The following is a 26735-nucleotide window of genomic DNA, read 5'->3' on the forward strand; positions in this document are numbered from 1 at the left end:
ATAAATACACAAAGGATTATAATCTTAATATTAGTGATGGTCTGTACAAGTTGAATAACTTTATTGCTGATGAAATTTGTAAACATTTCACCTTCTTGTCCACATAATAAGCTTATGATACGTTCATTGTCTGTCTTGGACAATCACTTTTTTACCAAGCGACGTCCTAGCTACATCTCTTTGTTCTATACCAACTGACTGTTATATTTCTTTCTTGTATCTCCCCTGATGATGTTATTATTACATGAAAGTGCACTTGGGAACTTATTGTGTTTCATTTTCCCATTGGACTCACAGGAATATACTTGATCACGTGCAAAATTGTGATTCTTTCCATTATATATATGTGTTTATGTGTGTATATTTTTTTTTACTATTATTATTTTGCTTTGTCGGTGTCTCCCGTGTTTGCGAGGTAGCGCAAGGAAACAGACGAAAGAAATGGCCCAACCCACCCCCATACACATGTATATACATACACGTTCACACACGCAAATATACATACCTATACATCTCAGTGTACACATATATATATACAAACACAGACATATACATATATACCCATGTACATAATTCATACTATCTGCCTTTATTTATTCCCATCGCCACCTCGCCACACATGGAACAACATCCCCCTCCCCCCCTCATGTGTGCGAGGTACCGCAAAAAGACAACAAAGGCCCCATTCGTTCACACTCAGTCTCCAGCTGTCATGTAATAATGCCCAAAACCACAGCTCCCTTTCCACATCCAGGCCCCACAGAACTTTCCATGGTTTACCCCAGATCTTTTACATGCCCTGATTCAATCCATTGACAGCACGTTGACCCCGGTATACCACATCGATCCAATTGCCCGCCTTTCACCCCCCTGCTTGTTACGGCCCCGATCACACAAAATCTTTTTCACTCTATCTTTCCACCTCCAATTTGGTCTCCCACTTCTCCTCGTTCCCTCCACCTCCGACACATATATCCTCTTGGTCAGTCTTTCCTCACTCATTCTCTCCATGTGCCCAAACCATTTCAAAACACCCTTTTCTGCTCTCTCAACCACGCTCTTTTTATTTCCACACATCCCTCTTACCCTTACATTACTTACTTGATCAAACCACCTCACACCACATATTGTCCTCAAACATCTCATATCCAACACATCCACCATCCTGCGCATAACTCTATTCATAGCCCAAGCCTCGCAACCATACAACGTTGTTGGAACCACTATTCCTTCAAACATACCCATTTTTGCTCTCTGAGATAATGTTCTCGACTTCCACACATTCTTCAAGGCTCCCAGGATTTTCGCCCCCTCCCCCACCTTATGATTCACTTCCGCTTCCATGATTCCATCCGCTGCCAGATCCACTCCCAGATATCTAAAACACTTTACTTCCTCCAGTTTTTCTCCATTCAAACTTACCTCCCAATTGACTTGACCCTCAACCCTACAGTACCTAATAACCTTGCTCTTATTCACATTTACTCTTAACTTTCTTCTTTCACACACTTTACCAAACTCAGTCATTATCTTCTCAGTCATCATCTTCTGCAGTGTATATATATATATATATATATATATATATATATATATATATATATATTTTTTTTTTTTTTTTTTTTTTTTATTGTCGCTGTCTCCCGCGTTTGCGAGGTAGCGCAAGGAAACAGACGAAAGAAATGGCCCAACCCCCCCCCCCCATACACATGTACATACACACGTCCACACACGCAAATATACATACCTACACAGCTTTCCATGGTTTACCCCAGACGCTTCACATGCCTTGATTCAATCCACTGACAGCACGTCAACCCCTGTATACCACATCGCTCCAATTCACTCTATTCCTTGCCCTCCTTTCACCCTCCTGCATGTTCAGGCCCCGATCACACAAAATCTTTTTCACTCCATCTTTCCACCTCCAATTTGGTCTCCCTCTTCTCCTCGTTCCCTCCACCTCCAACACATATATCCTCTTGATCAATCTTTCCTCACTCATTCTCTCCATGTGCCCAAACCATTTCAAAACACCCTCTTCTGCTCTCTCAACCACGCTCTTTTTATTTCCACACATCTCTCTTACCCTTACGTTACTTACTCGATCAAACCACCTCACACCACACATTGTCCTCAAACATCTCATTTCCAGCACATCCATCCTCCTGCGTACAACTCTATCCATAGCCCACGCCTCGCAACCATACAACATTGTTGGAACCACTATTCCTTCAAACATACCCATTTTTGCTTTCCGAGATAATGTTCTCGACTTCCACACATTTTTCAAGGCTCCCAAAATTTTCGCCCCCTCCCCCACCCTATGATCCACTTCCGCTTCCATGGTTCCATCCGCTGACAGATCCACTCCCAGATATCTAAAACACTTCACTTCCTCCAGTTTTTCTCCATTCAAACTCACTTCCCAATTGACTTGACCCTCAACCCTACTGTACCTAATAACCTTGCTCTTATTCACATTTACTCTTAACTTTCTTCTTTCACACACTTTACCAAACTCAGTCACCAGCTTCTGCAGTTTCTCACATGAATCAGCCACCAGCACTGTATCATCAGCGAACAACAACTGACTCACTTCCCAAGCTCTCTCATCCACAACAGACTTCATACTTGCTCCTCTTTCCAAAACTCTTGCATTCACCTCCCTAACAACCCCATCCATAAAGAAATTAAACAACGATGGAGACATCACACACCCCTGCCGCAAACCTACATATATATATATATATATATATATATATATATATATATATATATATGTATATATATATATTTTTTTTTTTTGCCGCTGTCATTCGCGTTTGCGAGGTAGCGCAAGGAAACATTTCTTTCGTCTGTTTCCTTGCGTTACCTCGCAAACGCGGGAGACAGCGACAAAGCAAAAAAAATATATATATATATATCCCAAGGGATAGGGGAGAAAGAATACTTCCCACGCATTCCTCATGTGTCGTAGAAGGCGACTAAAGGGGACGGGAGCAAGGGGGCTAGAAACCCTCCCCTCCTTGTATTTTAACTTTCTAAAAGGGGAAACAGAAGTCTCGCGGGGAGTGCTCATCCTCCTTGAAGGCTCACATTGGGGTGTCTAAATGTGTGTGGATGTAACCAAGATGAGAAAAAAGGAGAGATAGGTAGTATGTTTGAGGAAAGGAACCTGGATGTTTTGGCTCTGAGTGAAACGAAGCTCAAGGGTAAAGGGGAAGAGTGGTTTGGGAATGTCTTGGGAGTAAAGTCTAGAGTTAGTGAGAGGACAAGAGCAAGGGAAGGAGTAGCACTACTGCTGAAACAGGAGTTGTGGGAGTATGTGATAGAGTGTAAGAAAGTAAACTCTAGATTGATATGGGTAAAACTGAAAGTTGATGGAGAGAGATGGGTGATTATTGGTGCATGTGCACCTGGGCATGAGAAGAAAGATCATGAGAGGCAAGTGTTTTGGGAGCAGCTGAGTGAGTGTGTTAGTAATTTTGATGCATGAGACTGGGTTATAGTGATGGGTGATTTGAATGCAAAGGTGAGTCATGTGGCAGTTGAGGGAATAATTGGTATACATGGGGTGTTCAGTGTTGTAAATGGAAATGGTGAAGAGCTTGTAGATTTATGTGCTGAAAAAGGACTGGTGATTGGGAATACTTGGTTTGAAAAGAGAGATATACATAAGTATACGTATGTAAGTAGGAGAGATGGCCAGAGAGCGTTATTGGATTATGTGTTAATTGTTAGGCGCGTGAAAGAGAGAATTTTAGATGTTAATGTGCTGAGAGGTGCAACTGGAGGGATGTCTGACCATTATCTTGTGGAGGCGAAGGTGAAGATTTGTAGAGGTTTTCAGAAAAGATGAGAGAATGTTGGGGTGAAGAGAGTGGTGAGAGTATGCGAGCTTGGGAAGGAAACTTGTGTGAGGAAGTACCAGGAGAGACTGAGTACAGAATGGAAAAAGGTGAGAACAATGGAAGTAAGGGGAATGGGGTAGGAAAGGGATGTATTTAGGGGAGCAGTGATGCCTTGTACAAAAGATGCTTGTGGCATGAGAAGCATGGGAGGTGGAGAGATTAGAAATTGTAGTGAGTGGTGGGATGAAGAAGTAAGATTATTAGTGAAAGAGAAGAGAGAGGCATTTGGATGATTTTTTCAGGGAAATAATGCAAATGAGTGGGAGATAGAAAGAGGCAGGAGGTCAAGAGAAAGGTGCAAGAGGTGAAAAAGAGGGCAAATGAGAGTTGGGATGAGAGAGTATCATTAAATTTTAGGGAGAATAAAAAGATGTTTTGGAGGGAGGTAAATGAAGTGCGTAAGACAAGGGAATCAATGGGAACCTCAGTGAAGGGGGTTAATGGGGAGGTGATAACAAGTAGTGGTGATGTGAGAAGAGATGGAGTGAGTTTTTTGAAGGTTTGTTGAATGTGTTTGATGATAGAGTGGCAGATATAGGGGGTTTTGGTTGAGGTGGCGTGCAAAGTGAGAGGGTTAGGGAAAATGATTTGGTAAACAGGGAAGAGGTAGTAAAAGCTTTGCGGAAGGTGAAAGCCGGCAAGGCAGCAGGTTTGGATGGTATTCCAGTGGAATTTATTAAAAAAGGGGTGACTGTATTGTTGACTGGTTGGTAAGGTTATTTAATGTATGTATGACTCATGGTGAGGTGCCTGAGGATTGGCAGAATGCTTGCATAGTGCCATTGTACAAAAGCAAAGGGGACAAAGGTGAGTGCTCAAATTACAGAGGTATAAGTTTGTTGAGTATTCCTGGTAAATTATATGGGAGGGTATTGATTGAGAGGGTGAAGGCATGTACAGAGTATCAGACTGGGGAAGAGTAGTGTGGTTTCAGAAGTGGTAGAGGATGTGTGGATCAGGTGTTTGCTTTGAAGAATGTTTGTGAGAAATACTTAGAAAAGCAAATGGATTTGTATGTATGTATGGATCAGGAGAAGGCATATGATAGAGTTGATATCGAGGATGTAAGGCATGTGTACGAGTAGGAAGAGAGGAAAGCAATTGGTTCTCAGTGAATATAGGTTTGCGACAGGGGTGTATGATGTTTCCATGTTTAATTTGTTTATGGATGGGGTTGTTAGGGAGGTGAATGCATAAGTTTTGGAAAGAGGGGCAAGTATGCAGTCTGTTGTGGATGAGAGAGCTTGGGAGGTGAGTCAGTTGTTGTTCGCTGATGATACAGCGCTGGTGGCTGATTCATGTAAGAAACTGCAGAAGCTGGTGACTGAGTTTGGTAAAGTGTGTGAAAGAAGAAAGTTAAGAGTAAATGTGAATAAGAGCAAGGTTATTAGGTACAGTAGGGTTGAGGGTCAAGTCAATTGGGAGATAAGTTTCAATGGAGAAAACTGGAGGAAGTGAAGTGTTTTAGATATCTGGGAGTGGATTTGGCAGCAGATGGAACAATGGAAGCAGAAGTGAATCATAGGGTGGGGGAGGGGGCGAAAATTCTGGAAGCTTTGAAGAATGTGTGGAAGTCGAGAACATTATCTCGAAAGCAAAAATGGGTATGTTTGAAGGAATAGTGGTTCCAACAATGTTATATGGTTGCGAGGCGTGGGCTATGGATAGAGTTGTGTGGAGGAGGGTGGATGTGCTGGAAATGAGATGTTTGAGGACAATATGTGGTGTGGTGCTCTGTACATTCCTTGACCCTCTCAATCAATACCCTCCCATATAACTACCCAGGAATACTCAACAAATTTATACCTCTGTAATTTGAGTACTCACTTTTATCCCCTTTGCCTTTGTACAATGGCACTATGCAAGCATTCCGCCAATCCTCAAGCACCTCACCATGAGTCATACATACATTGAATAACCTTACCAACCAGTCAACAATACAGTCATCCCCTTTTTGTAATAGATTCCACTGCAATACCATCCAAACCCGCTGCCTTGCCGGCTTTCATCTTCCGCAAAGCTTTTCCTACCTGTACTCTGTTTACCAAATCATTCTCCTCCTAACTCTCTCACTTTGCACACCACCTCGACCAAAACACCCTATATCTGCCATTCTATCATCAAACACATTCAACAAACCTTCAGAATACTCACTCCATCTCCTCGTCACCACTACTTGTTATCACCTCCCCATTACCCCCCTTCACTGACGTTCCCATTTGTTCCCTTGTCTTACGCACTTTATTTACCTCTTTCCAAAACATCTTTCTATTCTCCCTAAAATTCAATGATACTCTGTCATCCCGACTCTCATTTGCCCTCTTTTTCACCTCTTGCACCTTTCTCTTGACCTCCTGCCTCATTCTTTTATACATCTCCTAGTCGTTTGCATTATTTCCCTGCAAAAATCGTTTAAATGCCTCTCTCTTCTCTTTCACTAATAATCTTACTTCTTCATCCCACCACTCACACCCTTTCTAATCTGCCCACCTCCCACGCTTCTCATGCCACAAGCATCTTTTGCGCAAGCCATCACTGCTTCCCTAAATACATCTCATTCCTCCCCCATTCCCCTTACCTCCTTTGTTCTCACCTTTTACCATTCTGTACTCAGTCTCTCCTGGTACTTCCTCACACAAGTCTCCTTCCCAAGCTCACTTACTCTCACCACTCTCTTCACCCCAACATTCTCTCTTCTTTTCTGAAAACCTCTACAAATCTTCACCTTCACCTCCACAAGATAATGATCAGACATCCCTCCAGTTGCACCTGTCAGCACATTAAAATCCAAAAGTCTCTCTTTCACACGCCTATCAATTAACATGTAATCCAATAACACTCTCTGGCCATTTCTCCTACTTGTATACATATACTTATGTATATCTCTCTTTTTAAACCAAGTATTCCCAGTCACCAGTCCTTTTTCAGCACGTAAATCTACAAGCTCTTCACCATTTCCATTTACAACACTGAACACCCCATGTACACAAATTACTCCCTGAACTGCCACATTACTCACCTTTGCATTCAAATCACCCATCTCTATAACCCGGTCTCATGCATCAAAACTATTAACACACTCACTCAGCTGCTCCCAAAACACTTGCCTCTCATGATCTTTTTTGTCATGCCCAGGTGCATATGCACCAATAATCACCCATCTTTCTCCATCCACTTTCAGTTTTACCCATATCAATCTAGAGTTTATTTTCGTACACTTTATCACATATTCCCACCACTCCTGTTTCAGGAGTAGTGCTACTCCTTCCCTTGCTCTTGTTCTCTCACTAACCCCTGACTTTACTCCCAAGACATTCTCAAACCACTCTTCCCCTTTACTCTTGAGCTTCGTTTCACTCAGAGCCAAAACATCCAGGTTCCTTTCCTCAAACATACTACCTATCTCTCTTTTTTTCTCATCTTGGTTACATCCACACACATCTAGACACCCCAATGTGAGCCTTTGAGGAGGATGAGCACTCCCTGTGTGACTCCTTCTGTTTCCTCTTTTAGAAAGTTAAAATACAAGGAGGGGAGGGTTTCTAGTCCCCCGCTCCCGTCCCCTTTAGTCACCTTCTATGACACATGAGGAATGTGTGGGAAGTACTATTTCCCCCTAATCGCCAGGGATGTGGGCCTGGATGTGGAAAGGGAGTTGTGGTTTTGGTGCATTACATATGACAGCTTTTCCTAGCGCTGCCTCGCGCACACTTGGGGGAGGGGAGTGCCATTTCATGTGTGGTGAATAGGCGGCAGGACTGAATGAAGGCAGCATGTATGAATATGTACATGTGTATATATGTTCATGTCTGTGTATGTATATGTATGTTTTTTATTTGTTTATTTTGCTTTGTCGCTGTCTCCCACGTTAGCGAGGTAGTGCAAGGAAACAGACGAAAGAATGGCCCAACCCGCCCACATACACATGTATATACATACACGTCCACACACGCAAATATACATACCTATACATCTCAATGTACACATATATATCCACACACAGACATATACATATATACACATGTACATAATTCATACTGTCTGCCTTTATTTGTTCCCATCGCCACCTCACCACACATGGAATAACAACCCCCTCCCCCCTCATGTATTCGAGGTAGCGCTAGGAAAAGACACCAAAGGCCCCATTCGTTCAGACTCAGTCTCTAGCTGTCATGTAATACGTTGAAATGTATAGGTATGTATATGTGCATGTGTAGGTGTTTATTTATTTACATGTGTATGTGGGTGGGTTGGGCTGTCCTTTCGTCTGTTTCCTTGTGCTATACCTCGCTAACGAGGGAGACAGCACAAAGTATGATAAGTAAATATATAAATATGAGTGGATGGGCCGTTCTTCCTGTTTCCTGGTGCCATCTTGCTGACGCAGTAAATGGCAATCAGATATAATAAATAAGATATAGATATCTATATATACATACACATACATCTATACACATATACTTATTCATACTTGTTTGCCCTCATCCATTCTCAACGCCACCCTGTCCCAGAGGAAACAGCACTGCTACCCCCTGCATCAGCGAGGTAGCACCAGGAAACAAACAAAAAAGACCACATCCACTCACCCTCATTCCTTAGCTGTCATGTGTAATGCTGCGAAACCACAGCTCCCTACCCACATCCAGGCTCTGCAGACCTTTCTTTGGTTTATCCTGGGCATTTCACCTTTCTTGGTTCAGTCCATTGACAGCACATTGTCCCCAGTATACCACATTATTCCAGTTCCCTCTATTGTGTGCATGCCTTTCACCCTCCTATACGTTCAGGCCCCTATCGCTCAAAGTCTTTTTCACTCCATCCATCCACCTCCAGTTTGGTCTCCCACTTCTTGTTCCTTCCACCTCTGACACATATATCCTCTTTGTCAACCTTTCCTCACTCATTTTCTCAGTATGTCCAAATTTTGTAATATGTTTGTAGTGCTGTACATGTGTCTGTTATGTTTACTTTTTCACTTATTCAGAGCAGGATGGGAAGTGTAGATACTTCCACTCTTCTGTTATAATTCCTCATTATAAGAAACAGTTTTTGTGACTGTCATACCCCCATATTTCATCATCTGCTATAAAGCCAGTGGTAGTATTTACCATTTTTCATAGGTGTCTTTAGTTTATAGTTTATGAATAGATTTCAGACAATTTGCATCAGCGTTACAGAAAATGGAAGATAATGCTTTTTTGCAAATTGAAATTCACAAATGTCATATGAGATGCTAATGATAATGTTATTGAGAATGAAGTGAATTTAATGTAGTTAGCTCTGTAAAGCTTGGGAACAAATAAGTCTCATAATTTTAGTGAAATTTATGTATGATTTTCAGAGCCATAAATCAAGCACTTGGACGATGCATTCGACATCGTTTTGACTGGGGTGCTATTATATTGGTTGATGAGCGTTACCAGCAAGGCTGTTTATCAAATGGAATGCAGCAAAATAAGTACACTCGCAGCCTTTCAAAGTGGGTACGAAATAAGATTGTTCATCACTTGAATTTCTCTATGGCATTGTCTGATCTGTGCCAGTTTGTAGAAAGCATGAAGGCAAATCCTCCAGTGAAACCATACAGGTTAGAAAGTTTGAAGACAAGTGTATGAAAAAATTTGATGCTGATTCCTTTATTTGAAGACAAACAATGTTTGTATTATTTGAGAAAAGAAGTGTATATGTTTTTTGTTTGTATTGATTTTCTTACTGTGAAATATTGATTTTCAGCTTAAATGAAACTGGGGTCTCCTCAAAAACATTGCATACTCTGAAACCTGATGAAACAAGTTCATATGACTCTGTGAGTTTTGGTAGTTCCCTAAATCCTAATCAAACAAATGAATCTTTAAACTTGACTTTAGTTGATCCAGAGTCAGAGCTGACTACCAGAAATACTCTTTTCATTAATTCTGTATCTCAAAATTCATTTGAAGATTGCAGCAAAAATGTTGAGAATTTCACCTCACAAGAAAATTATGGTTCATGCATAGATGAATTTAATACTAGTGTAATAGGTGGTCTACATGCTCGCCACTCTAATGACTCAGACATTAATGAAGGAGACCTTGTAATTCCATCAGGTGGGTTTCCTTTCACTTCAACTCAGGCAACAAGCTCAAGAAATGCTTTCCCTTCTGAAATGTCTGATACCAACACATTTAGCAAACAGAGAAATATAAGTAATGGTTATTTTGTTAGTGCCCCAACTCTTTGTAAAGTTGATGATACTCAGAATGGTTATAACTCTCAGGTTGTGATGAAAGCAGTACCTGACACAGTGCATCATCTAGCAAAAAGTACAGAATCCCTTTTATTAAATGTGGAAGAATCAAAAACAGGTGAAAGTGAAGACAAAGATGAGAAAATTGATGGAACTTTAGGATCTTGTGTTGAAGAATTTTATAAGTTCAGATATATTGACGTCAGTTCTAAATCTAGTGTATCGCCTCTTAAAGTTTTATTAGAGAAAGAGATAAATGAGAAAACTTCTCAAAATAGTACTCCAGAAAGTAATGGAAAGGGGAAAAGGAGCCATGATAATGTTTTAGAAATATCGTTACCAAGGAAAAGCTTAAAATTTGATGCCACATATCCTGATGATTCACAGATTAAAGATGAGGCATCTGTGTATCATAAAGAAACCTGTTCTCCACAGCTTTTTAATTCAGTTGATGACCATTATCAGGGTGATGCTCATGTTGAGTATGTGAATAAACTTTTAACAAAAGATGAAAAAAGTCCTGTGATGAAAAATGAATATAGGAAACCACACAAACTGAAGGTAAATAATGCAACACTTAGTCAGGATATACAGTGCTCTTCAGATTCTGCAGTTGTTACACCTGAAGGAAGGCTTGGTTGTAAATCAGAGTCAGAGAGATCAATAAAGTCTTGCAGCTGTGCTGACAGTCACTATGGCAAGGAAAGTTCAGGTAAGTGAATACTAATATCTGTTTGCTTTAGTGCATGTATTTACCAGTTTGATTTTGCAGTTTTTGATTTAGATATAGATCGGAGTTAATTCAGTTGTTCCTGGATTTGTGAAAAGGAAAAGCATTACCTACTAATATTAATATTTATCCCTGGGGATAGGGGAGAAAGAATACTTCCCATGCATTCCTCACGTGTCGTAGAAGGCGACTAAAGGGGACGGGAGCGAGGGGCTAGAAACCCTCCCCTCCTTGTATTTTAACTTTCTAAAAAGGGAAACAGAAGAAGGAGTCATGCGGGGAGTGCTCATCCTCCTCGAAGGCTCAGATTGGGGTATCTAAATGTGTGTGGATGTAACCAAGATGAGAAAAAAGGAGAGATAGGTAGTATGTTTGAGGAAAGGAACCTGGATGTTTTGGCTCTGACTGAAACGAAGCTCAAGGGTAAAGGGGAAGAGTGGTTTGGGAATGTCTTGGGAGTAAAGTCTGGAGTTAGTGAGAGGACAAGAGCAAGGGAAGGAGTAGCACGACTCCTGAAACTGGAGTATGTGATAGAGTGTAAGAAAGTAAATTCTCGATTAATATGGGTAAAACTGAAAGTTGATGGAGAGAGATGGGTGATTATTGGTGCATATGCACCTGGGCATGAGAAGAAAGATCATGAGAGGCAAGTGTTTTGGGAGCAGCTGAATGAATGTGTTAGTGGTTTTGATGCACAAGACCGGGTTATAGTGATGGGTGATTTGAATGCAAAGGTGAGTAATGTGGCAGTTGAGGGAATAATTGGTATACATGGGGTGTTCAGTGTTGTAAATGGAAATGGTGAAGAGCATGTAGATTTATGTGCTGAAAAAGGACTGGTGATTGGGAATACCTGGTTTAAAAAGCGAGATATACATAAGTATACGTATGTAAGTAGGAGAGATGGCCAGAAAGCGTTATTGGATTACGTGTTAATTGATAGGCGCGCAAAAGAGACTTTTGAATGTTAATGTGCTGAGAGGTGCAACTGGAGGGATGTCTGATCATTATCTTGTGGAGGCGAAGGTGAAGATTTGTAGGGGTTTTCAGAAAAGAAGAGAGAATGTTGGGGTGAAGAGAGTGGTGAGAGTAAGTGAGCTTGGGAAGGAGACTTGTGTGAGGAAGTACCAGGAGAGACTGAGTACAAAATGGAAAAAGGTGAGAACAAAGGAGGTAAGGGGAGTGGGGGAGGAATGGGATGTATTTAGGGAAGCAGTGATGGATTGCGCAAAAGATGCTTGTGGCATGAGAAGCCTGTGAGGTGGGTTAATTGGAAAGGGTAGTGAGTGGTGGGATGAAGAAGTAAGATTATTAGTGAAAGAGAAGAGAGAGGCATTTGGACGATTTTTGCAGGGAAAGAATGCAAATGAGTGGGAAATGTATAAAAGAAAGAGGCAGGAGGTCAAGAGAAAGGTTTAAGAGGTGAAAAAAGAGGGCAAATGAGAGTTGGGGTGAGAGAGTATCATTAAATTTAAGGGAGAATAAAAAGATGTTTTGGAAGGAGGTAAATAAAGTGCGTAAGACAAGGGAGCGAATGGGAACTTCAGTGAAGGGCGCAAATGGGGAGGTGATAACAAGTAGTGGTGATGTGAGAAGGAGATGGAGTGAGTATTTTGAAGGTTTGTTGAATGTGTTTGATGATAGAATGGCAGATATAGGGTGTTTTGGTCGAGGTGGTGTGCAAAGTGAGAGGGTTAGGGAAAATGATTTGGTAAACAGAGAAGAGGTAGTAAAAGCTTTGCAGAAGATGAAAGCCAGCAAGGCAGCTGGTTTGGATGGTTTTGCAGTGGAATATGTTATAAAAGGGGATGACTGTATTGTTGACTGGTTGGTAAGGTTATTTGATGTATGCATGACTCATGGTGAGGTGCCTGAGGATTGGCGGAATGCGTGCATAGTGCCATTGTACAAAGGCAAAGGGGATAAGAGTGAGTGCTCAAATTACAGAGGTATAAGTTTGATGAGTATTCCTGGGAAGTTATATGGGAGGGTATTGATTGAGAGGGTGAAAGCATGTACAGAGCATCAGATTGGAGAATCGCAGTGTGGTTTCAGAAGAGGTAGAGGATGTGTGGATCAGGTGTTTGCTTTGAAGAATGTATGTGAGAAATACTTAGAAAAGCAAATGGATTTGTATGTAGCATTTATGGATCTGGAGAAGGCATATGATAGAGATGCGCTGTGGAAGGTATTAAGAATATATGGTGTGGGAGGCAAGTTGTTAGAAGCAGTGAAAAGTTTTTATCGAGGATGTAAGGAAGAGAGGAAAGTGATTGGTTCTCAGTGAATGTAGGTTTGCGACAGGGGTGTGTGATGTCTCCATGGTTGTTTAATTTGTTTGTGGATGGAGTTGTTAGGGAGGTGAATGCAAGAGTTTTGGAAAGAGGGGCAAGTATGAAGTCTGTTGTGGATGAGAGAGCTTGGGAAGTGAGTCAGTTGTTGTTCGCTGATGATACAGCGCTGGTGGCTGATTCATGTGAAAAACTGCAGAAGCTGGTGACTGAGTTTGGTAAAGTGTGTGAAAGAAGAAAGTTAAGAGTAAATGTGAATAAGAGCAACGTTATTAGGTACAGTAGGGTTGAGGGTCAGGTCGATTGAGAGGTAAGTTTGAATGGAGGAAAACTGGAGGAAGTGAAGTGTTTTAGATATCTGGGAGTGGATTTGGTAGTGGATGGAACCATGGAAGCCCAAGTGAATCATAGGGTGGGGAAGGGGGCAAAAGTTCTGGGAGTGTTGAAAATGTGTGGAAATCAAGAACGTTATCTTGGAAAGCAAAAATGGCTATGTTTGAAGGAATAATGGTTCCAACAATGTTATATGGTTGCGAGGCATGGGCTATAGATAGGGTTGTGTGGAGGAGGGTGGATGTGTTGAAAATGAAAAGTTTGAGGACAATATGCGGTATGAGGTGGTTTGATCGAGTAAGTAATGAAAGGGTAAGAGAGATGTGTTGAAATAAAAAGACTGGTTGAGAGAGCAGAAGAGGGTGTATTGAAATGATTTGATCACATGGAGAGAAAGAGTGAGGAAAGATTGACAAAGAGGATATATGTGTCAGAGTTGGAGGGAATGAGGAGAAGCGGGAGACCAAATTTGAGGTGGAAGGAATATAGTTAAAAAGATTTTGAGCGATCGGGGCCTGAAGATACAGGAGAGTGAAAGCTGTGTAAGTAATAGAGTGAATTGGAATGGTGTGGTATACCAGGGTGGACATGATGTCAGTGGATTGAACCAGGGCATGTGAAACGTCTGGGGTAAACCATAGAAAGTTTTGTGGGGCTTGGATGTGGAAGGGGAGCTGTAGTTTTGGTGCATTACGCATGAGAGCTAAAGACTGAGTGTGAACAATTGTGTCTTCTTTTTTCTTTTTTTTTCCTAAGGGGGAATGCTACATCGTGTGGTGGGGTGGCATTGGAATGGATAAAGGCAGCACGTTTGAATATGTACATTGTATGTATGTATGTGTCTTTGTATGTATATGTATGTATACTTTGAAATGTATAGGTATGTATATGTCCGTGTGTGGGTGTTTAAGTATATACATGTGTATGTAGGGTGGGTTTTGCCATTCTTTTGTGTTTCCTTGCACTACCTTGCTAACACAGGAGACGGTGATTAAGTACAATGAAATAAATGATAAAATATATATGTGTGTGTGTGTGAATGTGTTTGAGTGGATCTGTCTTTATTCGCCTGTTTTCTGGTGCTGCTCTGCTGTCCCAGGAAACAGCAGTCAATTATAGTAATGATAATTGTTCTTTGAAATGGAGATTTAGCTAAGATTATACATGGAAATATGAAAGGGACTAATGAAATATCATTTGGCTGTTGAATCTGAGAAAAGTAGAAAAATTTGAATGAGAGAGGTACTTGTCAGGTGTTATCAAAATAGAAAATGTTCATCAGAAAAGCAAATTTTGGTGAAATTAATGGAAAAAGAGGCAGAATTGTAAGAAGAGCAAGGGTTATGAGAGGGTTCTGCTGAGAGCCCACCCTCTTTTTTTATTTGGTTTCACACTGCTGATTGCTTGCTAAAAAATAAGTAATATTTGAATTGTGTTGAGTATTTATTTTACATTCTATGTGAATTATTAGTAGGCTTACTACATCACTGTTAAGATACTGGAGTTGTATGTGTCTGACAACGTGAAATTGAGGAAATGTGTTAGAATAATCAAAAACTTTTAAGTTGATAACTGCAGTGGTTCCAGTTGCTAGTATTGTTTGTCAGTGTGTAAATTACAGTCTTCAGTCAAAATAATTTAGAATTTTATTAGAAAGGATTTTTCTGTTGATGAAAACAAAAAAAAAAGTCATTATGGCATCTTTCATCTTCCAGAATGGTTAGCCTATAGTGAGGCTTTGATAAGAGAGGATTGATTTGCTACATACTCACCATAATATGATAACACACTGCCAGCCATGCATGGTTTTTGTCTTGAACCAATTTTCATGGTTTGTAAAAGCAAACCCTTATAATTTGGTTCTAGGGTGAGATATTTAATTCAGATAAGGAGAAATGTATAGTTAAAGAAAGGTATGATCAGTGTATATCATACTGACTACCTGTATTACTTCATACATTTTCAGGAAGTAGAAAATGATATATTCAGAATTGAGTTATACCCTTTGGCCACAGGCATTATATTATAATGTAATGTGCATACTTTTAGAGAATTGTTTGATTGCCTGTTCTGGCCAAAGTTCATAATGTATTTACTGTTTGTGTGGAGGTTTTAGCATTGCATTCACAGTAGTTGTACTATATATTTTCAGAGTGTTGTAACACAGTAGGCAGAACACCATCATTTACGAAAAGGCTGTTGGATGTCAAGCCTTTGGTATTTTTTGACGATTCAGATTTGGATGACTTCGATTTGGATCAGGTTTGTAAACTTTGACATTAGCACTCTACTGTTGGCTATTCAGCAGTGCATTAGTTATTGGTCAAACATACATTATGAGGAGGATGTAGTATATAAGTTAAGCCTCATCTCCCAAAGTTTATACTTTCTTCATTGAAAGTTTATAAACTGTCTCCATTCATAGGTAGAACATTGACTCACTCAAAACAGAATGTTTGCCCCCACATGGAAGTCAGCAGTCATCCATGAAGCCCAAGAAAGAAACAAATCCCATCTGCATTCTCTCATAATACTTCCACCCACTCACACCAGAACCTCAACCCATACAAGGTATCACATGTGAAACACTTATGAAATTTGTTTCCCCACACCATAAACATTAACATAAAGGTGTTAGATATATTAGTTATGCTCAGAACACTTATCAGCACTAGTTCTGGACAAGGTAAAGCATCCTTTAGTATCCCCAACAAACAGTTCATATATTCTGCACTAAACTGATCCTCATATGCCTTGTCAAAAGCAAACATAACAAAACAGCAAACCACACAAAACATTGACTGCCCAGCAACAACATACACTCACACCTGCATAATAATGATAATAAAAAAAACACTTCTAACACAATCTCATTTCATTGTGCATAGAACCTGGTTCTTTGTAACAGCCATAGACTCCTCCCACCCAAACCAAACTATAACCAACGTACAACTAGAAAAGAAGAGTGTATCCCAGCCTCATGATTCATCAGTCTATACTAAGCATTCCTCTCCTCCTACAAATGTGACATTAAACACATACACTCATCAATAACCTGTCATACATTAAACAACTGCTCTTGTAGTGATTCGACAGGTGTTAAACAAAACAACTGCCCTCCCAACTTAGTACTAAATTGTATCCTACTAGACGTGTATCCATGTGAAGCTGTTCTTCCTAGATGTGTGTGAGTGACACTTTCTGGTTTCCATTTTAGATATACTTTATAGCAAAATAGACACAAATTCAACTTGTAGCTTCTATTTTGAAGACTCTGAACATTTATTCCTTAACCCTTTGACTGCAGTGGTCCCATATCATGTGTACCTTCACAGTGGGACTTTTCAAAAAAAAAAATAAAAAAAACACTTAATGTACTTGACAGTTTGGTAGATCTGTACTCACGTGTGTTACAGAGTGCATATGTGAATATTTTTTCTTAGGAGTCAAGGCTGTCGCCACTGCTGGATCTGCCAGCCATGCTATGTATCCTTAGCCATATGACTCAATATGTGCACATTTGATATACTGTACTCATACATTTTTAATTTATTTATTATACTTTGTCGCTGTCTCCTGCATTAGCGAGGTAGCGCAAGGAAACAGACGAAAGAATGGCCCAACCCACCCACATGCACATGTGTATACATACATGTCCACACACGCACATATACGTACCTATACATCTCAACGTATACATATATATACACACAAAGACATATACATATATCCACATTTACATAATTCATACTGTGTGCCCTTATTCATTCCTATCGCCACCCCTCCACATAATGAAATACCAACCCCCTCCCCCCGCATGTGCGTGAGGTAGCGCTAGGAAAAGAAACAAAGGCCACATTCATTCACACTCAGTCTCCAGCTGTCATGTATAATGCACCGAAACCACAGCTCCCTTTCCTCAGCCAGGCCCCACAGAACTTTCCATGGTTTACCCCAGACGCTTCACATGCCCTGGTTCAATACATCGACAGCATGACGGCCCTGGTATACCACATCGTTTCAGTTCAGTCTACTCCTTTCACGCCTTTCACCCTCCTGCATGTTCAGGCCCCGATCACTCAAAATCTTTTTCACTCCATCTTTCCACCTCCAATTTGGTCTCCCACTTCTCCTTGTTCCCTCCACCTCTACATACATTGAATGATCTTACGAACCATTCAACAATACAATCATCCCCTTTTTTAATAAATTCCACTGCAATACCATCCAAACCTGCTGCCTTGCCAGCTTTCATATTCTGTAAAGCTTTTACTACTACTTCTCTGTTTACCAAATCATTCTCCCTAACCCTCTCATATATATATTCATTATTTCCACACAATGATGCTATTTATTCCCTTGCAATTGATTGATGTTTTGGTACACCCATTCTTTGATTTATTAATGGGGAGTGGGGGGTTATGTTTAACGAACACCTTGCGCAAAGAGAAGTCATATATAGTGAACAAATAAGCATACTGAGAAAAATGAGGATGCATACAGCAGCGTTGTCATCAGCACTAGTGGATTCTTCCATTACCTTCACATTATGTAACTTTATTATTATTAGTTTTTCACACACACACACACACACACACACACACACACACACACACACACACACACACACACCCCATACATGTTCACCATTTCCCAGGTTAGCAAGGTCATATCAAGAACAGAGGACTGAGCTTTAGCGGGAAAATCCTCCCTTGGCCCCCTTCTCTGTTCCTTCTTCTGAAAAAGTGCAAACTGAAGAGGAGGATTTCCAACAACCCTATCCCACCCCTTTTAGACATCCTCTTTGACACGTAGGGAATATGTGGGAAGTATTCTTTCTCCACTATCACTCTTTCCCCTGTCAGCAGGGTAGTGCCAGGTAACAGACGAAGAAAGACCCATCCATTCATATATGTGCATATATGCATACGCAGACATACACGTTCATATACATTCATATGCACACACATGACAGCTAGAGACTGAGTGTGAAGAAATGTGACCTTTTTTGTCTTTTTTTCGTGGTCCTACTTCACTGTAGCAGGGGGTAGTGATTTTGTTTTCTGTGGGACGAGTTAGAGCCAGGAATGGATGAAGGCAAGTAGGTATGAATGTGTACATGTGTATATATGTATATGTCTTTGTATGTGTATATATATATAAGTTGATATATATATGTACCTGTATGGGCGTTTATGTATTTATGTGTGTATATGAGTGGATGGGCCATTCTTCATCTGTTTCCTGGCACTTCCTTGCTGATGCGGGAAACAGTGATTAAATACGATAAAATGATAAATAAGTTATTATTATTATTATTATATTATTATTATTATTATTATAATTATTATTATTATTATTATTATTATCCTTAACCGCTGTTTCCCACGTCTGCAAGGTAGCGCATAGAAACACATGAAGAATGGCCCAACCACCCACATACACAAATTTATACATAAACGCCCGTACACGCACATATACATACATATACATTTCAAAGTATACATACATATACATACCCAGACATATGCATATATATGCATGTACTTATTCATACTTGCTGCCTTCATCCATTCCTGTCGCCATCCCGCCACACATGAAATAGCATCGCCCCTTCCTCCACCCCTCCAGTGACGTAGTGCCAGGAAAAGACAAAAATGGCCACATTCGTTCACACTCAGTCTCTAGCTGTCATGTGTAATGCACTGAAACCACAGCTCCCTTTCCACATCCAGGCCCCACAGACCTTTCTATAGTATACCGCACATGCTTCACATGCCCTGGTTCAATCCATTGACAACACGTCCACCCCAGTATACCACATCGTTCCAATTCACTCTATTCCTTGCACGCCTTGCACCCTCTTTTATGTTCAGGCCTCAATCGCTCAAAATCTTTTTCACGCCATCCTTCCACCTCTAATTTGGTCTCCTGCTTCTCCTCTTCTAAACCTCTGACACACACTACACATTTTTTTCGTACATATTTGCCATTTCCCGCTTTACCAAGGTAGCATTAAGAACAGAGGAATGAGCCTAAGAGAGAAAATCCTCACGTGGCCCCTTTACTGATCCCCCTTTCGGAAAAGTAAAAACTGGATGGGAGGATTTTCAGCCATCCCACTCTCACACACACACACGTGTATATATATATATATATATATATATATATATATATATATATATATATATATATATAAGCCGGCAAGGCAGCAGGTTTGGATGGTATTGCAGTGGAATTTATTAAAAAAGGGGGTGACTGTATTGTTGACTGGTTGGTAAGGCTATTTGATGTATGTATGACTCATGGTGAGGTGCCTGAGGATTGGCGGAATGCGTGCATAGTGCCATTGTACAAAGGCAAAGGGGATAAAGGAGAGTGCTCAAATTACAGAGGTATAAGTTTGTTGAGTATTCCTGGTAAATTATATGGGAGGGTATTGATTGAGAGGGTGAAGGCATGTACAGAGCATCAGATTGGGGAAGAGCAGTGTGGTTTCAGAAGTGGTAGAGGATGTGTGGATCAGGTGTTTGCTTTGAAGAATGTATGTGAGAAATACTTAGAAAAGCATATGGATTTGTATGTAGCATTTATGGATCTGGAGAAGGCATATGATAGACTTGATAGAGATGCTCTGTGGAAGGTATTAAGAATATATGGTGTGGGAGGAAAGTTGTTAGAAGCAGTGAAAAGTTTTTATCAAGGATGTAAGGCATGTGTACGTGTAGGAAGAGAGGAAAGTGATTGGTTCTCAGTGAATGTAGGTTTGCGGCAGGGGTGTGTGATGTCTCCATGGTTGTTTAATTTGTTATGGATGGGGTTGTTAGGGAGGTAAATGCAAGAGTTTTGGAAAGAGGGGCAAGTATGAAGTCTGTTGGGGATGAGAGAGCTTGGGAAGTGAGTCAGTTGTTGTTCGCTGATGATACAGCGCTGGTGGCTGATTCATGTGAGAAACTGCAGAAGCTGGTGACTGAGTTTGGTAAAGTGTGTGGAAGAAGAAAGTTAAGAGTAAATGTGAATAAGAGCAAGGTTATTAGGTACAGTAGGGTTGAGGGTCAAGTCAGTTGGGAGGTGAGTTTGAATGGAGAAAAACTGGAGGAAGTGAAGTGTTTTAGATATCTAGGAGTGGATCTGGCAGCAGATGGAACCATGGAAGCGGAAGTGGATCATAGGGTGGGGGAGGGGGCGAAGATTCTGGGGGCCTTGAAGAATGTGTGGAAGTCGAGAACATTATCTCGGAAAGCAAAAATGGGTATGTTTGAAGGAATAGTGGTTCCAACAATGTTGTATGGTTGCGAGGCGTGGGCTATGGATAGAGTTGTGCGCAGGAGGATGGATGTGCTGGAAATGAGATGTTTGAGGACAATGTGTGGTGTGAGGTGGTTTGATCGAGTGAGTAACGTAAGGGTAAGAGAGATGTGTGGAAATAAAAAGAGCGTGGTTGAGAGAGCAGAAGAGGGTGTTTTGAAATGGTTTGGGCACATGGAGAGAATGAGTGGGGAAAGATTGACCAAGAGGATATATGTGTCGGAGGTGGAGGGAACGAGGAGAAGAGGGAGACCAAATTGGAGTGGAAAGATGGAGTGAAAAAGATTTTGTGTGATCGGGGCCTGAACATGCAGGAGGGTGAAAGGAGGGCAAGGAATAGAGTGAATTGGAGCGATGTGGTATACCGGGGTTGACGTGCTGTCAGTGGATTGAAGCAAGGCATGTGAAGCGTCTGGGGTAAACCATGGAAAGCTGTGTAGGTATATATATTTGCGTGTGTGGACGTATGTATATACATGTGTATGTGGGGGGGGGGGGTTGGGCCATTTCTTTCGTCTGTTTCCTTGCGCTACCTCACAAACGCGGGAGACAGCGACAAAGTATAATAAAAAAAAATAATATATATATTTATTTATTATACTTTGTCGCTGTCTCCCGCGTTTGCGAGGTAGCGCAAGGAAACAGACGAAAGAAATGGCCCAACCCCCCCCATACACATGTATATACATACGTCCACACACGCAAATATACATACCTACACAGCTTTCCATGGTTTACCCCAGACGCTTCACATGCCTTGATTCAATCCACTGACAGCACGTCAACCCCGGTATACCACATCGCTCCAATTCACTCTATTCCTTGCCCTCCTTTCACCCTCCTGCATGTTCAGGCCCCGATCACACAAAATCTTTTTCACTCCATCTTTCCACCTCCAATTTGGTCTCCCTCTTCTCGTTCCCTCCACCTCCGACACATATATCCTCTTGGTCAATCTTTCCTCACTCATTCTCTCCATTTGACCAAACCATTTCAAAACACCCTCTTCTGCTCTCTCAACCACGCTCTTTTTATTTCCACACATCTCTCTTACCCTTACGTTACTTACTCGATCAAACCACCTCACACCACACATTGTCCTCAAACATCTCATTTCCAGCACATCCATCCTCCTGCGCACAACTCTATCCATAGTCCACGCCTCGCAACCATACAACATTGTTGGAACCACTATTCCTTCAAACATACCCATTTTTGCTTTCCGAGATAATGTTCTCGACTTCCACACATTCTTCAAGGCTCCCAGAATTCTCGCCCCCTCCCCCACCCTATGATCCACTTCCGCTTCCATGTTTCCATCCGCTGCCAGATCCACTCCCAGATATCTAAAACACTTCACTTCCTCCAGTTTTTCTCCATTCAAACTCACCTCCCAATTGACTTGACCCTCAACCCTACTGTACCTAATAACCTTGCTCTTATTCACATTTACTCTTAACTTTCTTCTTTCACACACTTTACCAAACTCAGTCACCAGCTTCTGCAGTTTCTCACATGAATCAGCCACCAGCGCTGTATCATCAGCGAACAACAACTGACTCACTTCCCAAGCTCTCTCATCCCCAACAGACTTCATACTTGCCCCTCTTTCCAAAACTCTTGCATTCACCTCCCTAACAACCCCATCCATAAACAAATTAAACAACCATGGAGACATCACACACCCCTGCCGCAAACCTACATTCACTGAGAACCAATCACTTTCCTCTCTTCCTACACGTACACATGCCTTACATCCTCGATAAAAACTTTTCACTGCTTCTAACAACTTGCCTCCCACACCATATATTCTTAATACCTTCCACAGAGCATCTCTATCAAGTCTATCATATGCCTTCTCCAGATCCATAAATACTACATACAAATCCATTTGCTTTTCCAAGTATTTCTCACATACATTCTTCAAAGCAAACACCTGATCCACACATCCTCTACCACTTCTGAAACCACACTGCTCTTCCCCAATCTGATGCTCTGTACATGCCTTCACCCTCTCAATCAATACCCTCCCATACAATTTGCCAGGAATACTCAACAAACTTATACCTCTGTAATTTGAGCACTCACTCTTATCCCCTTTGCCTTTGTACAATGGCACTATGCACGCATTCCGCCAATCCTCAGGCACCTCACCATGAGTCATACATACATTAAATAACCTTACCAACCAGTCAACAATACAGTCACCCCCATTTTTAATAAATTCCACTGCAATACCATCCAAACCTGCTGCCTTGCCGGCTTTCATCTTCTGCAAAGCTTTTACTACCTCTTTTCTGTTTACCAAATCATTTTCCCTAACCCTCGCACTTTGCACACCACCTCGACCAAAACACCCTATATCTGCCACTCTATCATCAAACACATTCAACAAACCTTCAAAATACTCACTCCATCTCCTTCTCACATCACCACTACTTGTTATCACCTCCCTATTTGCGCCCTTCACTGAAGTTCCCATTTGCTCCCTTGTCTTACGCACTTTATTTACCTCCTTCCAGAACATCTTTTTATTCTCCCTAAAATTTAATGATACTCTCTCACCCCAACTCTCATTTGCCCTTTTTTTCACCTCTTGCACCTTTCTCTTGACCTCCTTTCTCTTTCTTTTATACGTCTCCCACTCAATTGCATTTTTTCCCTGCAAAAATCGTCCAAATGCCTCTCTCTTCTCATTCACTAATAATCTTACTTCTTCATCCCACCACTCACTACCCTTTCTAATCAACCCACCTCCCACTCTTCTCATGCCACAAGCATCTTTTGCGCAATCCATCACTGATTCCCTAAATACATCCCATTCCTCCCCCACTCCCCTTACTTCCATTGTTCTCACCTTTTTCCATTCTATACTCAGTCTCTCCTGGTACTTCCTCACACAAGTCTCCTTCCCAAGCTCACTTACTCTCACCACCCTCTTCACCCCAACATTCACTCTTCTAGGTGCATAATATATATATATATATATATATATATATATATATATATATATATATATATATATATATATATATATATACATATATATATATATATATATATATATATATATATATATATATATATATATATATATATATATTTATTTATTTATATTTATTATACTTTGTCGCTGTCTCCCGCGTTTGCGAGGTAGCGCAAGGAAACAGACGAAAGAAATGGCCCAACTCCCCCCATACACATGTATATACATACGTCCTCACACGCAAATATACATACCTACACAGCTTTCCATGGTTTACCCCAGACGCTTCACATGCCCTGCTTCAATCCACTGACAGCACGTCAACCCCGGTATACCACATCGCTCCAATTCACTCTATTCCTTGCCCTCCTTTCACCCTCCTGCATGTTCAGGCCCCGATCACACAAAATCTTTTTCATTCCATCTTTCCACCTCCAATTTGGTCTCCCTCTTCTCCTTGTTCCCTCCACCTCCGACACATATATCCTCTTGGTCAATCTTTCCTCACTCATCCTCTCCATGTGCCCAAACCACTTCAAAACACCTTCTTCTGCTCTCTCAACCACGCTCTTTTTATTTCCACACATCTCTCTTACCCTTACGTTACTCACTCGATCAAACCACCTCACACCACACATTGTCCTCAAACATCTCATTTCCAGCACCTCCATCCTCCTGCGCGCAACTCTATCCATAGCCCACGCCTCGCAACCATACAACCACTATTCCTTCAAACATACCCATTTTTGCTTTCCGAGATAATGTTCTCGACTTCCACACATTCTTCAAGGCCCCCAGGATTTTCGCCCCCTCCCCCACCCTATGATCCACTTCCGCTTCCATGGTTCCATCCGCTGCCAGATCCACTCCCAGATATCTAAAACACTTCACTTCCTCCAGTTTTTCTCCATTCAAACTCACCTCCCAATTGACTTGACCCTCAACCCTACTGTACCTAATACCCTTGCTCTTATTCACATTTACTCTTAACTTTCTTCTTCCACACACTTTTCCAAACTCAGTCACCAGCTTCTGCAGTTTCTCACATGAATCAGCCACCAGCGCTGTATCATCAGCGAACAACAACTGACTCACTTCCCAAGCTCTCTCATCCCCAACAGACTTCATACTTGCCCCTCTTTCCAAAACTCTTGCATTTACCTCCCTAACAACCCCATCCATAAACAAATTAAACAACCATGGAGACATCACACACCCCTGCCGCAAACCTACATTCACTGAGAACCAATCACTTTCCTCTCTTCCTACACGTACACATGCCTTACATCCTCGATAAAAACTTTTCACTGCTTCTAACAACTTTCCTCCCACACCATATATTCTTAATACCTTCCACAGAGCATCTCTATCAACTCTATCATATGCCTTCTCCAGATCCATAAATGCTACATACAAATCCATTTGCTTTTCTAAGTATTTCTCACATACATTCTTCAAAGCAAACACCTGATCCACACATCCTCTACCACTTCTGAAACCACACTGCTCCTCCCCAATCTGATGCTCTGTACATGCCTTCACCTTCTCAATCAATACCCTCCCATATAATTGACCAGGAATACTCAACAAACTTATACCTCTGTAATTTGAGCACTCACTCTTATCCCCTTTGCCTTTGTACAGTGGCACTATGCACGCATTCCGCCAATCCTCAGGCACCTCACCATGAGTCATACATACATTAAATAACTTTACCTACCAGTCAACAATACAGTCACCCCCTTTTGTAATAGATTCCACTGCAATACCATCCAAACCTGCTGCCTTGCTAGCTTTCATCTTCCGCAAAGCTTTTACTACCTCTTCTCTGTTTACCAAATCATTTTCCCTAATCCTCTCACTTTGCACACCACCTCGACCAAAGCACCCTATATCTGCCACTCTATCATCAAACACATTCAACAAACCTTCAAAATACTCACTCCATCTCCTCTCACGTCACCACTACTTGTTATCACCTCCCCATTAGTGCCCTTCACTAAAGTTCCCATTTGCTCCCTTGTCTTACGCACTTTATTTACCTCCTTCCAGAACATCTTTTTATTCTCCCTAAAATTTAATGATACTCTCTCACCTCAACTCTCATTTGCCCTCTTTTTCACCTCTTGCACCTTTCTCTTGACCTCCTGTCTCTTTCTTTTATACATCTCCCACTCAATTGCATTTTTTCCCTGCAAAAATCGTCCAAATGCCTCTCTCTTCTCATTCACTAATAATCTTACTTCTTCATCCCACCACTCACTACCCTTTCTAATCAACCCACCTCCCACGCTTCTCATGCCACAAGCATCTTTTGCGCAATCCATCACTGATTTCCTAAATACATCCCATTCCTCCCCTACTCCCCTTACTTCCATTGTTCTCACCTTTTTCCATTCTGTACTCAGTCTCTCCTGGTACTTCCTCACACAAGTCTCCTTCCCAAGCTCACTTACTCTCACCACCCTCTTCACCCCAACATTCACTCTTCTTTTCTGAAAACCCATACAAATCTTCACCTTAGCCTCCACAAGATAATGATCAGACATCCCTCCAGTTGCACCTCTCATCACATTAACATCCAAAAGTCTCTCTTTCGCGCACCTGTCAATTAACACGTAATCCAATAACGCTCTCTGGCCATCTCTCCTACTTACATACGTATACTTATGTATATCTCGCTTTATAACCAGGTATTCCCAATCACCAGTCCTTTTTCAGCACATAAATCTACAAGCTCTTCACCATTTCCATTTACAACACTGAACACCCCATGTATACCAATTATTCCCTTAACTGCCACATTACTCACTTTTGCATTCAAATCACCCATCACTATAACCCGGTCTTGTGCATCAAAACCACTAACACACATTTAGCTCCCAAAACACTTGCCTCTCATGATCTTTCTTCTCATGCCCAGGTGCATATGCACCAATAATCACCCATC

At 41.3% G+C, this 26735-nt stretch overlaps 1 protein-coding gene across 10 annotated transcripts in view; it reads left to right on the forward strand.

The window, feature by feature from the left end:
- The window catches only part of LOC139761399 (Fanconi anemia group J protein homolog), a 1968572-nt gene that overhangs the window by 1888439 nt on the left and 53398 nt on the right, over positions 1 to 26735 (forward strand). For 8 of the 10 annotated variants that reach the window (XM_071685544.1, XM_071685598.1, XM_071685562.1 and 5 more), the window contains 3 exons: positions 9253 to 9498; positions 9645 to 10849; positions 15644 to 15753. In XM_071685544.1, the coding sequence (XP_071541645.1) occupies positions 9253 to 9498; positions 9645 to 10849; positions 15644 to 15753 (1561 nt within the window). Of the gene's footprint in view, positions 1 to 9252; positions 9499 to 9644; positions 10850 to 15643; positions 15754 to 26735 lie in introns of those variants that run through there. The other 2 variants (XM_071685606.1, XM_071685626.1) reach the window with 2 other exon arrangements.

This window comes from Panulirus ornatus, chromosome 3, assembly GCF_036320965.1.
Source record: "Panulirus ornatus isolate Po-2019 chromosome 3, ASM3632096v1, whole genome shotgun sequence".
NCBI classification, from domain to species: Eukaryota; Metazoa; Arthropoda; class Malacostraca; order Decapoda; family Palinuridae; genus Panulirus; species Panulirus ornatus.